We start from the raw sequence: 23,927 nt of genomic DNA, 5'->3' as shown, positions 1-23,927 counted from the left end.
ATGAGAGGGATTTGTTTCTTTTGAAACCTTGCCGATGTTCTCGAGTAGCTTTTTAATTATTGAAGGAAAAACCATTTTTGATTGCAGCACATTAATCCAAGCAAAATCATTTACCATTAACGTGTTGCTCCCGAATGGGTAAAAATGCTCTGACCTCCCGAGGGGGTTAAAACGGAGTGAGCATTCATCTAGAGAAGAGCCTTGAACTGTTCTCTGGTCGGAGCTTTTAACTTCTACTGTAGCCCCTCAGAAGACAGATAGTTCTTTAACATCATTCACCACTTTTTTTTCCATATTATCGGTCGTGCGGATGATAACCTGTAAAATTCTTCTTGCAAAGGATGCTGGAATCTTTACTACTAGTGCATCCTTGATGTTTTCTGGTGAGGAGAAAACCAGTGGACAAGCTAGGAGACTCCGTTTCCAGTTCAAAGTCTGTGCAATAAGCCTATTGATAGAAGTGTCCGCTACTATTTCCTAAAATTGTTTAATTACAACACCAACGGAACAACCTTGGGTATGGATTCTAGAAAAACTTCCCCATCTAGCTTGAGGATCGGTTAATGGTTCTCGTCTAGAATCCCTGGAGTGCATCCCACCCAATACCGCTTTGTAGATTCTTATCTTCAAAGTAATACCCTTATCTCTTTACTAATAAAGAATTCCCATAAGGAGATTCTTATGGATTATGAGATAAAGATCTATCTTTTGGATGTGAAAGGTAGGATCCCGATAAGAGTATCCTAATCTCTTGATTCATTATGGGAGCAGCACTTTACTGTTTGATCATTTTCTGTTCACCAGCTAAGAAATTTGTCGGTTGCAACAAAAATTTATTTTTCTCCAGAAACTATCCACGAACAAACTCAGTTTCTTAAAAGAACACTTTAGTTAACCCCTAGAACTAAGTTGCAGATTGAAGTATCTTATTGAACTTCTCCAAAAACGCATAACCAATTCCCGCTGTTGGAAAACTATTTATATTACCGAGTTTGCAATCGACGTAATTTACTTTTAATTAAATATTATTTCACAAGATTAAATAACAGTGTCAAATTAGGATCTTCAACATGTAATTTTTTAATAAATTTGATGAAAATAAACTTTTCTTTTATTTTTTAACAAATTATAAATACATCATGTAAATTAAGAACTATCGTATGGAAATACGAGAAATTTCAAAATAAAATATCTTTCTAGAGAATAAGAATTAAAATTACAAGAGTACTTGCAAGATGCAATTGTTTAGATTATCTGAAACAACTAATTTTGTGTGAGGTGGATTTGCAACAGAAAATTAAAACAAAGAAGAGTCGACATGAAGGACATTGGAAATGAAAAAAAAACCAATATAATTTTTTTTTAAATCGTAATTTAAATAATAATACCTTATAACACATAAAGTTTGTATTTTTTAATATTTTTTTGGGGATTTCTTTTCCCCAAGATATATACGACTTCAATTTAGCCAGAAATAATATATAAATTATGAAAATTATACTCATACTTACGAATTACAAAGGAAAAGTTGAAATAAGTGTTACTTAATTTTGCACTTTGATACGAATAAAGGGTAAGGTAAATGTAACAGTAAATAAATGATAAGATTATTGGTGAGGCTATGAATTAGAGAAAAAAATTCGTAATCTAATAAAAGGGATAAAATCAGATAAATTGATATAATCGGAGATAAAAGAGCAAAAACGAGAATCGGAAATAAATACAATAAATCATTATTTAACTCCAAAAGATATATAGAAACTGTGTCTCTAACAGACACGTGAAGAAAGAAATTATATATTATATTTTACGAAAGTTTATGTGATAACGATTAAATAAGGAATAGAAAGGAATGTTGAAAATACTTTTAAAACATTCAGTATTTAAAAAAAAAAAAAAAGTTTTTACTCCCTGTATATTGTATAATAATCATAATGAACTTAAGTAAAGTTATTTGTGTTAAATGCCAAAACCGTAACTATCGAATGCATGAAGTGTGTCATGAGTTACCTTTTCATAATTCTTTTTCCATGTTTTACTGTTTAACATTTTTTTTTTAAGAGATGCTGGAGACCAATTTTTAAACTAGCTGTGAAAAATATTAAAAGGCTGCCTGCCATTATGGTTATTTTGTATTTTTTTATTTTTTTGCTAACTTCGTAGACCACCGTTAGGTATTGCTGCAGAGGAAGAAATGAATTATTTTTATAGCGTCTGTGAAAACGCCATGCCTGACCGAGATTCGAACTCGGGATCTCCGGATGAAAGGCAGAAACGCTACCACTCGCACAACGTAGGTCGGCTATGGTTAAAGTTTGTTTGTACTTCACGTGACGTTTACCCGATGCTATTTTTACGTTAGAAGTCTTTTTTCATTGCCCTTTAAAATAAATTATGTTATAATCCTATTTCAAATTTTTGAATTGAATTCTCATGGGAACCTCCTAGCGCCTGGGATGAGATAGTCTGATAATGAGAAATAGATTTTGAGGTACCAGCATTTGCTAAGTTTAATTTTTCTTTGTTTAAATGTTAAAAACTTATTTAAATTTCGCCATATTTTGTTAACACTATTGTCAATATTTTGTAAATGAAATGATGTAAGAAATCCTTTGTTGTTTCAAAAATATTTTCTTTGTAGTACTCGGGATACAAAATAATTTATAAATTAATATTTATAACAAACAATTAAATAATTGTAGATAGTGAGTGTTTGGTTATTAATTGTCATAATTTTTTTTAATATTCCTTTTTTTTAAATTAAATTAAAATTAATTTTTCCGAATTGAATTCCATACTTATTGGTAAATAAATGAGTATTTAACGTGTATTAAAATAAAATAAAATAAACTGTATTTATTTTATTTCTTATTTGGTTAATAAATTTAATAATATTTATAAAACATATTGTCTTATAAAACATATTGTCTTTGTACTTTATATTTAAATCTATACCTAAGTGATTTTTCCAAGGTCACGTGCTGCTATAGGTCTATAGATGGCAAACGTATAGCGCGCACTTATTGGTTGATAAATGCAACAAAGCCTCCCTGAAATTTTCTTATTCAAATATAAGTGGTGGGGTACTTATAACGTAAAATATTTGGTTTAAAAGATTTGTCATCACATAGTAACTGTTTACATGTTATTTGTCGTTCAGATGTTACTGGTCGTGTTCATATATTAATAATTTTACTTTAAACAAAAAAAAATTAATATATAGTGAAAACTATTTAAATTATTTTTTACGTATATTACTAGTAGTAGTGTGTTTTCATATTAAAATAAGTGAATTTATAGATTAAAGTTTACCTACGTAAATTATCTTAAAAATACGGAATCTATAAAAAAGGAGATTTAAAACCAATAATAAACATGGTGGTCAGTAATAAAATTTATTATTATTTAGAATAATTATTTTTTTTTTTCATGGTTTATTTATAGTCTCATCATCGATTTATTTGTTCCAGTTATAAATTTCAAAATAATATAATTATTAATTTTAATAAAAAGAATTGTTTTTTATAATAGATGTTTCCTGCATTATACAATTATGGTTAAATATAAGTAATAAAAAGTTTAAAAGGTGTCTGGTAAAGATATGTTAACATCCTGCCGGAAATCTAATTTAGTTCTTTCATCTTCTTAATTATATTCTTCAGGAAGAATTTCTTCTATTATTATAACTGTTAGTTATTTTATATTAATTTATCTATTATTAAATTATTTAAATTGATAAAATAAAATTATTATGGTAAATAATTTATTTATAAAGTCACGTTATAAATTAAATTTTTAAATTGTAATTTAATTTGTTTTTTTTAGATTTATTCACTTTATATGCTTTTATTGAATTAATTTAACTAATTTACTGTACATCTAAAGTAATCTAATTAAGATTTAGATATTAATTAAATACCTAAATTAGTATAAAAATATTGAATTTACTCGTATAAATAAAAGTTCATTTTTTTTCTTTCTTTAATCTTCCATATGACAAATTCAAATTAATAACCTTATCGGGGATATGAAAAACGAATCATAATAATTAGAAAAACATTTTTTTTTAATTTAATAAAAAAACTGTATTCATACTAAATTCAGTAATCTGATATTGCAGTCACCAACGCTTTTATGTATTAACAACATGATATACCTCAACAGATTTTTTTTCATTAAATCTTTTAACCTCTCGATTTTTATTTAATCCTCAATCTTTATTAACCTACTTCATGAATTTTAATATACAATTTCCATTTTTATTACTGTGCTAATCCAGATTGTACAACGTTATTAGAAAAAGGTAGAATAAGTTTTTATTGCATTATTACACGTCTTTTACTCTTTCGTATAGCTGTACAAATCATCTAAATTAAAAGAAACAACAGTTAAAATTGCTTTCTCAGTATAACCTCCGTAGCGAACACAGTGAACGTGTCGCTTTCAAGGAATAGTATCAACATTCGAATGGGCTCGATTATTTATGTTATAGTAAATTCGAATCCGTGAATAAAATGAGAAATCACTTCATTCCTTATCTTTCTTAATAAGCCTAGCATTAGATGTTTGTTATTCTTGAGAGTGGCTATTTCATTTTTGGAATGATTTTATTTGTCAAGTCATGTGACCTAATCTATATATTTCATACTGTATTACATTTATTTTCCACAGTTCCTTCTATTTCAGATTTACAAAAATGGATGTTTCAAGAGATAGGCAATTAATCTACAGTTTTTTCATAAAATTCTATTTTATATTATAATCTTTTTTCGTTCATCTATTACAAAAATTCTTAATTTCGATTAAATATCTTCTTTTTTTGTTGCTTTTACGACCTCATAGGATCAGTTTAGTTCAATTTCTGGGTCAGTCCATTTTGTATTCGGTTCTTATTTCCGAATCGTGTGAGTCGTTTTATTTTTGCTTCTTTTCTTTTTGCTCACATATATTAGAGGCGTTCTGATCTTTGGTGCCTGTCCTCGTTTTAATACACCCTGTTGGATTTTTTTTTGATTTTAGGTTCAAATGTTACCATATTAGTCTTAATTAGTTTGTTGAATTTTCCAGATTTTGTGATTACATCTTCTCTGGAGATTCTCTTCCACATCTTTTCGGACTTCCTTTATCCATTTCGGTTTTGTTGTTCTTTCCCAGTATAAGTTAATTATTTGGTTTGCAAGTCTGGTGTTTTTTGCTCTAAGTAAGTGCCCCAAGAATGAAATTCTTTTTTTCTTGAATAAATTTGTTAGTGCGGTTATTATTTTATATACTTCTTCATTTGGGATTATCCTCCACTGTCCTTCTACTATATTTTTCTTGTTTATGAATTTTCTGACTGTGTCTTAATAAATATCTTTATTAATTAATTTTTTTATTAATACTTATAATTTTGTTATTAATATAATTTATTAACATTTAATAAATGTATAAATGTTTTTATTTATATTATTAAAATAATAAAGAATTTTTAAATTAATATTTACATATTTTGTTTTCTGTAAAGTAGTTTATTTTAATTTAATTTAGGTAAATAATAGTATGACGGCCTGTATGGCGTGAGTGGTAGCATCTCTGTTTTCCATCCGGAGGTACCGGGTTCGAATCCCGGTCAGGGTATGGTATTTTCACACGCTACAAAATTGCCATTTGATCTCATCCTAAAGTAATTGTAATTTATTATGCTATATGGTATTGAACACTAAATTCAAAAATCTAATTTTTAACCAACAACGAAAGAAAATTAAGTGATTAAAATGTTGTATATAAGCAAGAGTTCATAAATTATGTATTAAATAATTCATCATCTCAATCGCATGATTCAACGGCAATGTGGACACCATTTGATATGATTATTTTCGACAAAAAAAAATCAAAATTTATTTGATAACCATGAAATCATCCAATAGCTGGAATAAATTTCAAATTAATTAATTAATAAAAATATAAATAAGTAACTGAAAATAAGTTAAATAAAATTACATACTTTTTTAAGTTTCTACAAAAACAAACAATCAAATGAGAAATCTCAATGTACAAAATGAAATAAAACAAATTAAAAAATAATTGATTTTACAAATATTAAAAAATATATCTAATTTTCATAAATAATATACGAGTATATTAAACTCTTTATCTCAATCTTTTAAGTGTTAATAGGTAAATGAAATAAATAAACTTCTTAATATTCGTTAAGCTCAGTTTAAAATATACCAGAATCAGAATCACATTACTTTTTTCTTCTTCCTTAAATTGTTTTTTTATTCCTTTTTATTTTTTCACTCCAAGGATTAATCTGTTCGATGCCCGTTACCTTCCTTTATCACGCTTTCCTGTACCTTGTAATTCAAGAAAGTTTTCTGTTAGAGTCTCTCCTCTAACATTCTATTAATATATCTGTACCATTCTCGCGTATAATTACCTATCTTTCCATTTAAATCCTTTAAAACTTACAACTTGCTGTCAATTTCATTTTTTATCATAATCAGCCATTTTTTCCCTTCTCCCCCGAACCGAATCCTGCAGTTAAATATTACACAGCCCAGGAGAGTGCCTTTACTCTAACGAGCCTCCACGTCTCGGCCCACCGGTCGGATCTTCTTTGCGCCCGCCTCAAACCCCCAGAGTAGGATCCACTAGGCTCGGTTATGGCGTCCCTGGGTCCCCACTCCGGGAGTTGGGACTCGGTCTTTATGCCAATGCCTCTAACGGGGACAACCGGAGTGGAGCATCCCCCCGGGACTCGGGTCTTTATCGCTCGGGAGTGCGAGAGTCCTCGTGTCTCATCGCTACCGCCTAATCGTGCAAGCACGTGCGAACGGTAGCTTTGCAAAAGGCTGTCCCTCATCCCCGAGTCCTCCGATCCTTTTCCTCAAGAACCCTCGCCAGGAACCCTGCAATGGTGTCAAACCTCTTGGGGCTCTCAGCCTTGATAGCATAATCATCATAATTAGCCTTAATAGAACAATTGTTAACGCATTTCGGAAATATGGATCTTCCTAAACGGCTGCAGTTACAAATTTATAAAATTTGTGGGGGATTCCTCTTCCTATTCCTTAAGGGTTTTTGGATTAGCCATATATATATATATATATATATATATATATGAATGAATAAACTCAATTTATTCCAAGTATCTCTTGTCGTATTTATAAGGTCCATCGCAACTTAAATAAAATGAGACACTTAATCCGATAGCCTACTACAAATAGTAACAATCATTTTTTCGATCGAATGCACAACATTATTCCTATAAACTCACAGAGTTGGTCTAGTCATGAGCTCGTCATCGCAAATCAGCTGATATCAAAGTCGAGAGTTCTAAGGTTCAAACCCTAGTAAAGGTAGTTAGTTACTTTTACTAGGATTTGAATACTAGATCGTGTATACCGGTGTTCTTTGATAGTTTTTTTTTTTTTATTTAACCTCCGGGCCCACCATTATGTATTTCTTCAGAGGATGAGATTAATGATAAGTAGCGTGTGAAAATGCCATACCTGACCAGGATTCGAACCCGGGACCTCCGGATGAAAGGCCGAAATGCTGCCAGTTGCGTCACGGAGGTCGGCACGGTGGTTGGATTACAATTAACCACACTCTCAGGAATGGTCGACCTGAGACTGTACAAGACTACACTTCATTTACATTCATATATCATCCTCTGAAGTAATACCTTACGGTATTAGCCCGGAGGCTAAACAGAGAAAGGAAGATCCTTTCTTATAAAAACTTTTGTTTTAAGAGTAACCATTATGTAACTGATCATTTGAACGCTGAAAATCAACTGTATCATATGCTTACAAAATTAAGCTGAGATTCACCACCAGATCTAAGATGTATTTCTGTATAAAAATTTATTTTCCTTCCACTTTTTACATCATCTAAATAAATAATCTAAATGAGTTAAGGAAATGCAGCATCATCTACCGCACACCTTTAACATTAGGTGTATGATCGTCACCATTCCATTCAAATTAAAAAAAAGCAAACGTTTATTATTATTTTAGACATTTTATATATATATATATATATATATATATACATATATTTATTAATTATTCAATTTATATGCTGAAAATTTTTTTGTAAATGCGTACAATAAAAATTTTCCATAGCCAAATTTTTGTTTTAGTAATTTATCTGACGTGTTTTAAAAAAAATTACGTAACCTGATTAAGACAATGGTCGTTGTAATCTGATTAAAAATTCAAACAGTAATATTTTAATAATAATATTTTAGTAATATTCAATAAAATTGACCAGTAATATTTTAATGCTGACTAATGATTGTATGTCAGATATGATGAATGTATATTAAACAATGAACTATAGATTTTTATCTTTATAATTTACCTATCACTAGTTGGAATTCTATGTTCTTCAAGGGGAAATATCTACCCAGTACTACCTTATATTATTATAGTACATTTATTTATTCAATTTTTATAGTACAAATTTATTTTTTCATTATTAATTATGTTTTTTTTTTTTTTTGCAGCGTATAACTATACTGTAACTCAAATTCAATTTTATTTTTAGTTTTATATATATATATATATATATATATATATATATATATATATATACTGAATTATGAATGAATATTAAATTAAATATAACTTATTTAAGTTTATTTTCTTCTTAATTGGATAGAATTAAATATAATAAAAAGACATATCTTACTTAAAAATATTACCTTTATTAATCTCTTGGGTTAACTAATCAACTACATAAACTTATAAATTAAATACACTATGTTTCACTTAGAATTCTGTAAGCTTCCTCAGGTGACAGTACACATTCATACACACACATCACACAAAATTCTTTTACATACGTTAATTAGACAAGGTTAACAAATGAAGCGAGCGTTGGTTATTTTTCGTTACGTTATGTTGATATATACATACGATTCGTGAGTACACGGAATCAACATAATCTAACCAAACATAACCTGCGCTCGCTTCGCTCGCTAACCTCGACTAGTTAACAGTAATGTTTCGATTATTTAAATAATACTACAGTATTTACTGTTTACAGTTGAGTTGTAATTTTAATATATTAATTTGGAAAGTATGTAAAATGACCGGTATATTTAATAAATTGCTGTATATTTATTAAATTCTCTAACACTGAAGGCAATTAATCAAATTAACTGGTAATTATGCATACAAATTTACCTCTCTCTCTTTTTCCTGTTTAGCGACCGGTAACTACCGTTTAGATAATTCTTCAGAGGATGAATGAGGATGATATGTATGAGTGTAAATGAAGTGTAGTCTTGTACGTTCTCAGTTCGACCGTTCCTGAGATGTGTGGTTAATTGAAACCCAACCACCAAAGAACACCGGTATCCACGATCTAGTATTCAAATCCGTGTAAAAATAACTAACTTTACTAGGACTTGAACGCTGTAACTCTCGACTTTCCAAATCAGCTGATTTGGGAAGACGCGTTAACCACTAGACCAACCCGATGGGTTATACAAATTTACCTAACATATGCAAAAGTTTGTGGATCAACAGCATACGAAAACCAACCGACCGATTTCTTTAAAATTTTCAGGATACATTCGTGTTATCCCATTAAACGTTTTAACCTTTCTAAATCCGCATGGGTCACGAGTCTTCTCTCGCGAGTTACTAATTACGTCCGCGAAAAATTGTAATTTGTCACTACTCATTCATTTATGAATGAAAAAAATAGAAAAAAATTGGAAAAAATAGAAAAAAATACAAGTTATAGAAAAGATTTATAGATTCGAAAAAACTGAACCGTATGTCTGTGCGATTTTTTTTTACGTATGTTACAGCTGAAAATCCGAGTAGCATAAAAAAATTCGGAAACAATGCGTGACTTTCTTCGTTTAACCCTTTCGAGAGTAAAAATCTTTTTATCGGAAAAAAATTTTTATACGAAGTTTTATAAAGCATATTTCGCAGATTAAAAAAAAAATAAATTTGTCCAAATCGGGCCAAATTTAAGTAAGATAAAATGAAAACTAACGTGAATGGCGAGACCGGGACGGGTGGGGTCGCTTGGCAACAATACGAAAATGATGGAATTCAGCCCCACCCTGCTGGAGTGATATAAAGTGACAATTTTTTCTCATTCTCCTATCTTTGTTCTATACATTGAGTAACGGTACAAGAATCTTGGACAAAAGGCTAAGCCTACACAAGAGTTTGCGTAAACGTTGACAAAAAATCCCCCTCCCACTTTTAACTCGACCAACTCTGTTAGAAATAACACTAACCGAATGATCCCGATGTCGCTACGCTTTACGAAAACAAACGATTCAAACTGAATACAAAGCTAACGTACGAGGTTGCAGTGGGAGATGTTTTTCATAGCATATTCACACGACCGGCTTCCTACGCTGGCCGCAGTGATGCAACTTCAAATTTCTATAACAAAATTTTTTCTTTACAATGTACAGATACAAACTACATAACGTTAAAGATTGAAATCTGTTCTTTCCAATGATAATAACAGCTTATGAATAGAACGATCGGTTCATATTTTACAGGCGGCAAAAGAATAGCCTTACAAATCCCCGTTATTGGGTTAACGGCATTTAACAGGTTAAGACGTAGATCGAGGCCATAGACCCCCCCCCCCCCCCCACCTTTCGGGGTAAGCTATATTTATTAAGGAACAAAAATTAATTATACTTCATTGTATTTCTATTTCTATAGCAGCAGAAATATAACGGTAAAATTCCTAGTCATTTTTTCTTTAATAGGAGTATCTATATGATATTTCATATTCTCACAACCATCAGGATAACAAACACGTTGGGGGTCCAGAGGGCAGAGGCCCCTAGCTAGATGGTCGAGTGAGAGAAGCAAGCACTGATCAGCTATTATGTATCTATATTATGCTATTGCAATAAAGCACAGTTAAAATATATACAATTTAAGTTTTATAAATAAATACAATAATGCTTTTAGAGACATAGATACCGGTAAGAAAATGTAATAAATTAAACTATACATGGGCCTAGCTTTCGTTTTTTATTGAAATTAATAATATTTTAATTAAATAATATATGTTTCTCAAACAATATTACTTCATTATAATTTTAACGTTTATTAAATGAAAAATTTTGTCCTTAACAAAAGAACAAATATTTGTTCTTTAAAAAGCATTTTAAATAATTTAAAATATTTGTATGGTTTTACTATGTACGATTATTATAAATTCAAAGAATAAAAATCTAAGATTTCCTTGAACGCCTATTAAATTACATTTACACATTTTTTTTTTTTTTTTTAAATGAAAAGTACATAAAATTTTATTTCATTGAAAACTTCTGATATTTTTTTCATATTTTTATTATTATTGAATTATAATTCATCGTTTTTTTTTTTTTGTTTTTTTTTAATAAGCGGTTAATAATTATTAATAAATCAATATATTTAAGTTAAAAAAAGGAGATGAAGTCTGATTTGAACCGATGTGTCCTCCCCTAAGATCCAAATATTTCATTAATTAAAATTTAATTTGGCTATAACTCTGGAACCAATGAAAATAAGTATCATTTATGATGTATTGTTGAAAAGCTTTCAATGAGGGATTTATTACTGCAGTTAAGAAAAATTCGAAAATCCAGATTGTTTTAAATTTTGGGCTTTTTGGGGTACTTGTGGTTTATTCGATTCAAATCAAAAGGGAAGTGCGCAACAGCATGTTACAACAGACCTAAATCCAAAATTTCAACATCTTACGGCTTATCAATTTTGAGTTATGCGAGATACACACGTGCATACATACATATATATATATATGCATACATACGTACGTCCAGACGCCATGCTGAAACTAGTCAAAATGGATTCAGAAATGGTCAAAATGTCAAAATGGATATTTCCATTGAAATCTGGAATACGAAATTTTTCGCGATAACAATACTTCCTTTACTTCGTACAAGGAAGTAACAAAACAACAAAAATAAATAAATATTTACAAAATTTTATGTTTTTTTTTCCTGATGTGTATGTTTCAATCTGTTCAAATAATAAAAGTAAGCAACCCCCCCCCCTTCGAACGTCCACAATGAGATGAAGGTGATATGTATCAATGAAAATGAGGTGTAGTTTTGTACAGACTCAGACCGACTATTCCTGAGACGAGTGGTTAATTGAACCCCAACCACCAAAGTACACCGGAGTCCAATGTCTAAGTAAGTATTCAAATCTATATAAAAACAACTTGCTTTTACTAGCATTCGAACCTCAAAACCTTCAATTTCAAAATTAGCTGTTAAACAACTGATTTGCGACGGCGAGTTAACCACTAGACCAGCTCGGAAATAAAATGAAATTTTTCGTCAATAAAAAAAAATTATTATTAAGAAAAACAAACTATTTAAACACTGATTTGTTTCTAACTTTAACAAAACACTTTTATGATGCTTTTAAGAAAATTATATATTCATTTCTTTTTATTAATACTCAAGTCTAATCAAAGAATGCATTTGTCTTTAAAAAAAAATAATAATTATAATGTATTATTCCAACATTGACTTTACAATAAAATTGATATGACATAAGAAATTTCTCTAGAATAGCAAAATCATGGGCCCTAAACTCATGACTCGCGGCACGTCTTAATGATTTTTGAGGTCCGCGGACTCAAAAAAAAGTAGTAAAAGGTAATAAATAGTAAACGCACAGAAGTGAATTTGGTGATTATATTACAGTTTAAAAATTTCGTAAGACAAATGAGATGTATCAAAGTCTGAAATAAAACTTTTTAAATAAATAATATAAGTGTTAATTAATAAATTATTTCATAAGAATGGACTGAAATCCGATCACTTGAAGAAAAATATGTAAAAAATATTTATAAAATCTTACATTTCACAAATGCAAGCAAATATGCAAATATGTATGTATGATCAATCAATGAAATTTGCACCATTTGAAAATGCGCATCCTAATGTTTCAAATACCGACTTCCAGGTTGCAATGCTAGAGTTCAAACGTAAGCTGACCTCAGTCGTAAACAACATGGCGTCTATGCAACAAAGACGTTTTTTGTTCTACAATTTAGCAAGGCAAGAGTACAAAGTATCGGTTCAGCGTGCATTTCAACAGCGTTTCATTATCGATCCACCATCGGCTAAGAAAATTACATTCGTCATTGATATTGTTACCACATATATGTCTAATTTAATATTGAAGCTTTTCGATCATTTTTGACATCGGTTTTCTTTTAAATATTTTGATTGTTTTTTTTTTTTAGTTGAAGAAAATCATATCTTCCAATCAACATTTCTATTTTTTTAGATTTTTAAGTAAGCAACTTACTTGACCAATTTTCATTAATCGAATGATTAATCCTCTTATATAAGAACTGATAAACCTCTTCTGGATTAAAGTGCATATTAACAAACATACAACTCAATTTATAAGTTAAATTATATTCAATTCCATATCTCATGAAAAAAAAAGTTCAGATAATGGCCAAAAAAAAATTAACTTATATAGATTTTTTGATTTCCGGCCCTTTTCAAAGTTAGTAATAAACAAACGGTTTATTTTTAAGCAACTAAAAACTCGTCATAGTTTTCTCTCGTAGACTATAATTTGCAGGGAATTATGGAACGCTTCCGTTTTTATGACTTCCTAACGTATTTTTATCTCATTAATAGCGTGTTTTATTCCTTAATATAAATTTAAATACAACGTGTATATATAATTACTATGAGATAAAACATAGAATATTTTCTAGATTTGTTTGTATACAATTTAAGAAATTTTAATGACAAAAATATTATTTTTATAGAAAAATAAATTAGGTATTAATAACATAAACTATACAGGCATCTATAAATAACCTTTATTTACGTTTATAAAACTTCTGAATATTTCTGTTCCCTAGTCGTATTTTATGAGGGAAATGTTTCTTTTATTTACCGGAGATTTCACTTTTTAGTATGTTTACATACTTTTAGTATGTATAATGTATTTATTTATATATATAATTTTTTGACAAAAACGGGTACGTTGATCAGTTGTTTTATTTTTCCATCTTCATCATTCTTGTAGTTATGACGTATATAAAGAACTTGAGATATAAAAAGAAGCAATATTTAACGTTAATTAGCTTCTGTGAGAGTCATGCTAACAAATATACAACCAAGTTTTCATAGTTTAGAACCTTCAGTAAATAGAAAGGTGATGCTTATACATAGCTAAATGTCACCGCATCGAGATAAAAAAAAAATTACAATTCTTTTAAAAGTATTGTTCTGTAAGGTTAATTTTTATTTAAGAGTAACTAATTTTTTTAATATTTTCAAAAAATTAAAAACAAATTTCATTAATGTAAAATATAGAGAAAAAATTAATGTAGCATGTACATAATTCAAAGCATGTTTTTTTTTTTTAAATTGTTAATGGTGGTGATTTAATTGGATTAAAATCCAATAACTTGACTTCTTGGTTCTGAAAAATTTATTGAGAAACTTGTAAATACTACCTGTAAACATATTTTACGAATAGATTAATACGATTTTGTTTTTCTATTAACGATCCGATAAAGTAAAACTTAATTTGTTTTAAATATTTGTAGAATAAGAAATAAAAGTTCCACGTTAAAAATAAATGTTAAAACCACAACTTTTTTCTCTAAACGTAGAAATAAAAATATTAAATTATGAAAGAAAGGGAGTCCGACAAGGATGTTCCCTATCTCCTTTACTTTTTAATCTTTACATGGAAGTAGCAGTTAATGATGTTAAAGAACAATTTAGATTCGGAGTAACAGTACAAGGTGAAAAGATAAAGATGCTACGATTTGCTGATGATATAGTAATTCTAGCCGAGAGTAAACAGGATTTAGAAGAAACAATGAACGGCATAGATGAAGTCCTACGCAAGAACTATCGCATGAAAATAAACAAGAACAAAACAAAAGTAATGAAATGTAGTAGAAATAACAAAGATGGACCACTGAATGTGAAAATAGGAGGAGAAAAGATTATGGAGGTAGAAGAATTTTGTTATTTGGGAAGTAGAATTACTAAAGATGGACGAAGCAGGAGCGATATAAAATGCCGAATAGCACAAGCTAAACGAGCCTTCAGTAAGAAATATAAGTTGTTTACATCAAAAATTAATTTAAATGTCAGGAAAAGATTTTTGAAAGTGTATGTTTGGAGTGTCTCTTTATATGGAAGTGAAACTTGGACAATCGGAGTATCTGAGAAGAAAAGGTTAGAAGCTTTTGAAATGTGGTGCTATAGGAGAATGTTAAAAATCAGATGGGTGGATAAAGTGACAAATGAGGAGGTATTGCGGCAAATAGATGAAGAAAGAAGCATTTGGAAAAATATAGTTAAAAGAAGAGACAGACTTATAGGCCACATACTAAGGCATCCTGGAATAGTCGCTTTAATTTTGGAAGGACAGGTAGAAGGGAAAAATTGTGTAGGCAGGCCACGTTTGGAATATGTAAAACAAATTGTTAGGGATGTAGGATGTAGAGGGTATACTGAAATGAAACGACTAGCACTAGATAGGGAATCTTGGAGAGCTGCATCAAACCAGTCAAATGACTGACGACAAAAAAAAAAAAGAAAGAAATTTAGGTGGCTTTTCTACTTAAAAAAGTTTTTTCTCCTTCCAAATATAGTTTATAAGTTACCGAATCCATTAGCATTTTAAACTAAACCATTAATGAGATTTTATCTAAATATTGAACTGATGTATTTTAAGAAGTCAGTTATCTGTAAATAATTTAGTACGCACAGTTACTGAGATCATACGAGCCGATAAAAACAATATATATGTATGCATGTACAAACACAGTTTATAAAAAAGAATTTTAAATGTAGTTCCCGCTTAATTATTCATATATAAAGTTAAATTTCAAGAAACTCATCCTAGTACATGAACAAACACACACACTCTCTCTCTCTCTCTCTCTGTGTAATCCAAAAATTATCTTAAATAAATGAATTTAGTTTCATTTTTAGAATCCTGTAAGGATACTCGAGCGGTGTTACAAAGGCACGTAATAAATACATACTCTTTCTTACTACTAATGAATTATTTTTTCTGGTTTAAACGCCAAAATGTATTCAACAAGAGAAAAATACTAAAAAATAAAAAAACACGACTGCAGAAAAAATAATTGCTGACAAATATTGTTATTTTTGTTCTGCTTTGGTTCCATAGTGATTCTGTATTATATTAGACGATACCCAGTTTTAATTTTCAAAAACCGAAAGCTCGGTTGTGAAGGTAACACTTCCCGATAACCGTGATCTGTAAAATCGATAGTCTAACTGATGCATGCAAAGTTTAGCCTTCAACGTACTAACAAATACCTCGTTTGAATTTTGAAAATCGAAGATTGTTTGCAGAAATACTATAAGAGCACCCTAATGCACCTTCAAAAACAGCGTCCCAGGGGCAACCCGTTTGTTACCAGTTGATGGTGATGATTGGTCTAGCCTCGCACGAGGAGTTGGCATCACCTCACCACTCTAGCCTCATATGCAGTCCCTTACGGGAAGACAGTTTTATTAAACCGTTTATTATTAAACAAAAATCTCTATTAAACAAAAAAAAAAACATTAATTTATTTAATACTATTTTGTTTTATTTAACGTAAATTTAATTCTATTATGTTTCTAATATTATTCATCCGATTGATTCGAATCTTTCAGTTCAAATTCAATTCACTCAGTGATAGAGACTCCCAGTTCACAGTTAATTAATTCAATTCAATAAAGTTTCTGCTTCAATCGGTAAATCTTCACTACTACATACATATATATATATATATATATATATATATATACACACATTTATATACCGTATGACAATCCCGGTAGCGTAAGGATTCCAACGCGAGGTAATACATCTAAATCGATTCAGCCATTGAGCAGCTACGGTGGAACAAACATACATATACCCTAAATACATTACACTCCTTTTTGGGCAGTCGTGTAAAACGAAATGAGAATATCTGAAGTAATAATACAATCATCCGAAAATTTGTATACATTTCAAAGCTTTCCAACAGAACGAAAAAAAAGAAAACCAACAACTCTCGTCAGAAAATAAAAGGCGAGTCAAAGCGAAAAAATTAAGAACTATTGGAAGATTAGTAAATAAACGCCCAAAAGAAAGATAAATAAATGTAAAATGTTGCTTCATGTGTTCTTCAGTCGGCCAAACTAAAAAAAAATTTAATCAATACAAAGTTATTTTTTGTTAATTTTTTGGATAAAATTAACTAAAATTTATCATTGTAAATAAAAAATTGAAAGCTGATATACGGATTTAATGTTTTAATAGTTTACGAAATAGAAAGCAGTAAAACGTAATACAGTGACCAAAATATCCAATGAATTATATAACCTGGATTATTATTATTATTTTCAGGTAATAAATAAATGATATCATAAAATTATACGTGTATATAAATAACGAAATGTGGTATTTAAACAATGAATAGTAAAATTGAATGTTTGTTCATTTCAAACAATATAATGATAAAAGAATATATATATATATATATATATATATATATATACTCCAAGTATATATATATATATATATATATATATATATATATATATATACATATATATATATATATATATATATATATATATATATATATATATATAGTATAGTATATATATATATATATATAGTATATATATATATATATATATATAATACATGGTTAAGAAGATAAATTATCATTATTAACATCGATTTTCACTATTAGATTTAAAAGCCACCTATTATTTATTTTTTAATTATTTCTGTTTATTATATCTTTTCTTAATATATAATTACATTTTTAAATAACTAATGCAGTATTAACCGGTTGTATTAACCAGTTTTTGTTATATTAATAGGGTATTATAAAAATGAATTTAATATTACAGAGGTGACCAGAATTTAATATATAATAATAACAGTGAGTTGAAACTATCTTAAATTTTACTAACGACGAAAATTTAACAAGTATATTATTATAATAAAATCAAACTTAAACATATAATGATAGTAATAGTATAAATTCAGTTATATTAAAATGAATATTATTAAATCATAGTAAATTCATCTCTTGTAAAATTAAAAAATTATATTTTCGATAAAATTTTATGAATCGTACGTTATATGTCTTGTCAGTATGATAAACGCTATATTTGGGTTGTTCAAAAAGTTCTCGGTCCGACACAGAGAGGGCCCAAGAATGATCAAATGACTACGATATTTGTCAAGTATGATCCTTTATTTTTTTCAAACGCTTTCAAACGTTTTAGACGCTTGTTTGTTACGATGGAGTAAAGGAAAAACGTTTTGACATTTTCTGAAAAATGGATAAAATTGAAATTTGACTCTGGCGTTTAACTCTGAAGGACATACAGAAAGAGTTAAACAATAAGGGGATTCTTTTTGTTAGAGGATTGAAAGGGATTCTTCCTCTTCGTTTTAGATAGTAAAAAAGTGGGCTGCTGAACTTATACATTCATTCAAGATTACGAACGTACTCAAATCGACAAAATCCTCTCAAATATCCACTTTGCAGTATTAAATAATCGCTGACTTAAGGTAAGCGAGCTTGCTGATATTGCAATCATCTTGATAAACCGTGTCCACTACATTTTGACACGACGTATTGTGTATAATAACGCTTTCTTCGATAGTTGTGTTTGATAACAGTTGACCAAAAACGATTTCGAACGGACACTTCTCAAGGGTATTTAGACCTATTTAAACGCAATTTCGCTGAGTTCTTCGACATTATATACCAGTATATGAAATATGAATTCACCATTAAACATCAGAAACCATAAGCAGTCCAAATGATGGGTGGGAGCAGGTGATAATGCGCCAAAGAGTGCGAAAACGGTTCCATCTGCAGGGAAAGTCACGGCTATAGTTTTGTTAGAATTCTCTTGGAGTGGTAGCCATAAACTATCTTAAAAAAAAACGCAGGTCCATCTCCAGGGAAAATTACGATACTCTACTGGCCCAATTAAAGGGTGCTATTCAGGCTAAACTTCCACATCTGGTGAAAAAGAAAGTTACCTATTACTACGATAATGTGCCTGCTCACATCGCTTTGTTGCTGCAAAACTTCATGATCTATACTTAGAAATGCTTCCACATGGCCTATATTCACAGAATATAGCCTTTAGCGATTACTTCCTCTTCCCAAACCTGAATAAATGGCTAGGTAGGTGAAGATTCACTTGAAATTATGAGGTCAAATCTAAGACAACCGCTTATTTTGCAGAATTAGACAAATTACATTATTCTGATGATATTAAAATGTTGGGAAGTGGTTAGTATAAATGTACTGAATATAAATAAATTTATTTATTAAATTTTATTTTATAATTTTATTTATGAAATTTTTAAATAAATTTAGAAAAGTTGTATTTTTGGTCATATCGAAACATTCCTCCTAGTTTTCGATGACTTAATATTAAAAATTGCATTTTTAATAAAATTATATCTTTATGTACAAATAACAACAAGTTTCCAATTCTAAATAAAAAATGTTAAAAACCCACAATTAAATAATTTACAGTTCCTGCAGTAAGGGCAAGCTTAAATGCAACGTATCATCATTATAAACCTACTGAAATGCAAATCAACATTCAGCCTTTTTTATGAGACCTTCATTCTTGTCCTTTTTTAGAGTGTTTATGTGTATGTAACACCATTTACTATTAAATAAAGTAACACTGAATACATTAATTTATATAAGATATTAAAAAAGGAATCGTTTCTTTTTTTATTAATTTGTTAATCTTTACACACAGGAAGTCTTGATTATACGTGATGGCTTAAAAATCAATTTTCCCTGCAAATTCTTTAACAAGTGGGAAATTTTATATTTTTATTTGTTAGTTTCAAGAAAAAAAATCACTATTCAATTATATTTATTCGGTTAATTGTTTTACCTGTACTGAGAATAATAGTTTTTATCTTCACAAAACAATAACGAATCCTTCGGTCTCAGTGCAAGAATAATAACGATACTTCTTTCGTCTACATAGAATTACTTGTAAGATTTTTTAATTCTCCATAACTAACATTTATGAAAGCTGAATATAAAGTTTGAAAATACTAGAAGCATTGAAGATGTTTCATGATCAGACAGGCCTACAAGTAGTAACACTTTAAAAATCAAACAACTTGTTGCGAGGGTATTAAAAAACAGATATGAAATGTCAACTAAAAAGTTAGGCTTGATGTGATAAAAATAAATTTACAAAAGTTCTGAAAGAATTGCAGTTCTTGAGAACGAAAGCAAAAAGCAAAACAGTATTTGCTTTGGTGAAAACGGCTTTGAAAAAAAGGGAGAATTTTGTGAGAAATTCTGTACTCATTGTCAAGTAAATCCTTATTTAGCCAGTTTTGTAATGTAATTTAATGAAGCAATTTAAATTTTCATAAGCAATTCAAATTAAATTTTCATAATAGTGTTTATTAGTCTAAAGACAGTCTTAACATAGATGAAGAAATTTAATTTACCTGAAGTTGATGTCTGGTCTACGTGATCACAAAAGAGTGTGTTAGTATTTATTGTTTTCAATAAATATATATTAGGTGATTCGTATATTAAGAAGTTATAAAATATTGGTATTCTTGAGCTATCATGCTACAGAAGATGATATTTAAGTTAAAAGAAGTGATGAAGGAATACAGCAAACAAACAATGAAGGGAAGCAAACTTATGAGAGTTAATCATAAAGAGAGTATGAAACTGCAAAGAAGTGAATGTGGAACAAGTTGAGAAATATACATATATTTAGGAAACATGTTAAATAATAATTGAAGGCGTGATACAGAAATTAAGTCAAGAATAGCCGTGGCAAAGAAGGCATTTAATAAGAAAAAGAAACTGCTTTGTAAAAAATAGACTTGGATTTAAAGAAAAAGCTGATTAAGTGTTACGAATAGAGTGTGCTTTCATACAAATTCAAAGCGTGAACTTCAGGTAAAAGAGAAATAAGATCAAAGTTCTGGAAATGTGAGTGTAGAGGAGAAGCAGATTAAGTGGGTAGAGTTAGTAACCAAATCGTATTGAAAAGGATAAAGGAAGAAAGAACACTGTTGGAAACAATAAAAAGGAGGAAGAGCAATTGGATTGGTCATATATTAAGTGGAAGAGATATAATAACAACCGTGAATGGAGAAAGGAGAAGATTAAAGATGATAGATGACATCAAGAACGAAATTTACAAAGATACCAAAGAGCTGGCCTGGGTCGGGGAGAACTGGAGGTGTCAATGGTGCAAGGGATCTGCCGATGAGCAGAATACCAAGTAATGATGATAATGAAAACGCCATGCCTGACAACGATAAGAATCCAGGACCTACGAATGAAAGGCCGAGACGCTACCACTCCGCCAATCGAGATCGACTAATTTAAATGACCATTATTTCTATGCAATTTTTTTTTCTGAGGAATAATGAAAGACAGGATGATTGTTTTAAAAATCCAAACGAACTGAACCGCTTAAAGTTGCTGGTTAAAAATGTAGTTGATTTTAAAAAATTTTGAGAAGAAAAAATAAAATAATTAATTCAATGACTAAACACTACTATAAAGTCAACAGAAAGAACACTTTGAATACTTTCTTTGATGAGTATTAAACTTGAAGGAAAAAACCTTTTTATTAATCTTTAAAAAAACCGAGTTTTAGCTCATCCGATAGTACTAGTTTATTGTTTTCAGTAATTTTTTGTGTAGTAAAATAAAATAATACGTATTTTAAAATCGATTAAATACTAATTGAATATTAAACTGGAAAAACAAGATTCAGCTTCATAGTTAAAAGAATCACATGTAGGTATTCTCTAATAACATGTAGGCTTTCGTCACCCAACTCGTATAAATGAAGGATTATTACATAATTAAATTAAAAGCAATATAAAAATTCTGTTCATTCACAATGAAATGACAGTAATTGATATAATTAAAAGAGTATTAAAAACTTATGCAACATATATATTCAAAAGGGAAATCAAATACAAAAACGGATCACCTTCTGTTCAATACATCACGTCATTCTTATGTCATTGTATAAGGAACATTGTGTATACTATTGTGAAAGTACAGAAGCTTTTTATTCGATTAGTGACAAAGAGGAGTCTGATATATGTCATTCATTCAAAAAGCCTTCACCTCTTACTTTTTTACTATTTTTTTGCAATTATTAGTAATAGAAATAGATTAATCAAAGTGTTTTTAAACGTTTAATAAAAATGTTATTATTCAAATTTCATCAATTCGTTAGTTTACAAAATAAAAAAAATGATTAATGTTAAAGGGCTACGTACTTAGTTTTTTGTTTTATTATTATAAAAAATAAAATTCCTTTTTTAAACTTAATGGTCTTTATTTTTGACTATAAAGGGCAATAGTTTAATTGCATGAATATAAACAACAGCAATAATATGAAACAAATTTGGAAAAATCATTACGCTCAATAAAAACTCAATTATGTTGTAGAAACCAAGAAAGTTTAATTAAAAATATTTAAGTTACTAACGTTCTGTAAGTGGAAGATGGGTTGAACTTAATACGTAATAAGTAATTAAGATAATATCTTAATACAGCCGTTTTACCTCTAAGCTCCCTCGTTTACCTCTCTAAGCTCTTTAGCCGTTTTACCGGCAAAAGAGCTTTTTTCAAACCGTATAGTTTTGATTTGAAACGCCATAATAAAAACACTAAGCACGTTAAAGTTAATATACAAAAAACCGTTTACCAACAATTGAATTCGAAGCGTTCAAGCGCTTTCGGAATTAAATTCCATCTTCCGAAACTTTATATTCGCATATTTGTAACATTAATTAAAACTTTACATGTAAATTATAAAAAATCGTGATATTTGTTTAAAGCATAACAGTTGATCGTCATAAGTAATAAAATATGTCAACGTAAACGTCCTGTCAATTTGGTGGTCTCAACTGTTGCCCCGGTTTTAATTAATATTGCAAATAGGACGAATATGAGAGTTCCGGAAGATGGAATTTAATTCCGAAAGCGCTTGAACGCTTCGAATTCAATTGTTGGTAAAAGGTTTTTTGTATATTAACTTTAATTATGTACTTATACTAATGGGCCATGCTTAACAAAATTATTATAAACCAAGCCTGTTATCATTAAATATTTATTATGCCAAATATATATATATATATATATATATATATATATATATATATATATATATACACACACACACGAGGTGCTACCCAAATGTTCGGGGAATTTGAATTTCACGCGCGAATAATTGCTGGTACGACCTGCTGCCGCTAGATGTGGCTAACAGCACTCTTTGTGAATCAGTATTCCAACAGCTGCGACGGTAAGAGGCTGCATTGTTGACTTTCGTGCGGTTGCGTAACGTTGTGTTTTACTGCTTCGGCGAAATTATAAATTGCAGATTTTAAACAGCAAAGAACCTGCATCAAATTTTGCTTCATGCTTAAAAAGTGGTGCAGAAATCCATCGCATGCTTGTGGAAGCATTTTGTGACAATGCTATGAGTAAAAGTAAAGGTTTTTTGTGGTACAAACGATTCAAAGATGGACGAACGACAGTCGATGACGATGAGTGTTCAGGAAGACCATCAACAAGCGCAACACCGGAAAACATCGCGAAAGTGCGAGAGGCTATTGTTGCAGATCGTAGACAAACAATCCATGATGTTTGTGCAATCGTACAACTGTCATATTGGTCCGTGCAACGTTGGACAATTTGAACATGAGACGCATTGCTGCAAAATTCGTACCGAGACTGTTGAACAGCGACCAAAAACAAAATCGCGTAGATGTCTGTAGCGAATTGAAAAATTCAGCAAGAGATGACCCTAACTTCATCTCCAACATCATAACCGGTGATGAGACATGGGTGTACGGGTATGACCCTGA

At 29.6% G+C, this 23,927-nt stretch overlaps 1 protein-coding gene across 3 annotated transcripts in view; it reads left to right on the top strand.

Annotated features, from left to right (window-relative positions):
• The first annotated feature begins 3,136 nt into the window (after positions 1 to 3,136).
• LOC142327671 (alpha-tocopherol transfer protein-like) overlaps positions 3,137 to 23,927 on the top strand; it is a 96,936-nt gene continuing 76,145 nt past the window's right edge. For 2 of the 3 annotated variants that reach the window (XR_012757055.1, XR_012757054.1), the window contains exon 1: positions 3,137 to 3,381. Coding sequence is in view for 1 of the 3 variants with exons in the window: in XM_075370904.1 (XP_075227019.1) it covers positions 3,376 to 3,381 (6 nt within the window). In the remaining 2 variants the exon portion in view is untranslated. The remainder of the gene's footprint in view (positions 3,382 to 23,927) is intronic. The other variant, XM_075370904.1, reaches the window with a different exon arrangement.

This window comes from Lycorma delicatula, chromosome 7, assembly GCF_047948215.1.
Source record: "Lycorma delicatula isolate Av1 chromosome 7, ASM4794821v1, whole genome shotgun sequence".
Classification (NCBI taxonomy): Eukaryota; Metazoa; Arthropoda; class Insecta; order Hemiptera; family Fulgoridae; genus Lycorma; species Lycorma delicatula.
The sequence above is the reverse complement of the archived record's forward strand: the minus strand, read 5'-3'. Positions and strand labels throughout refer to the sequence as shown.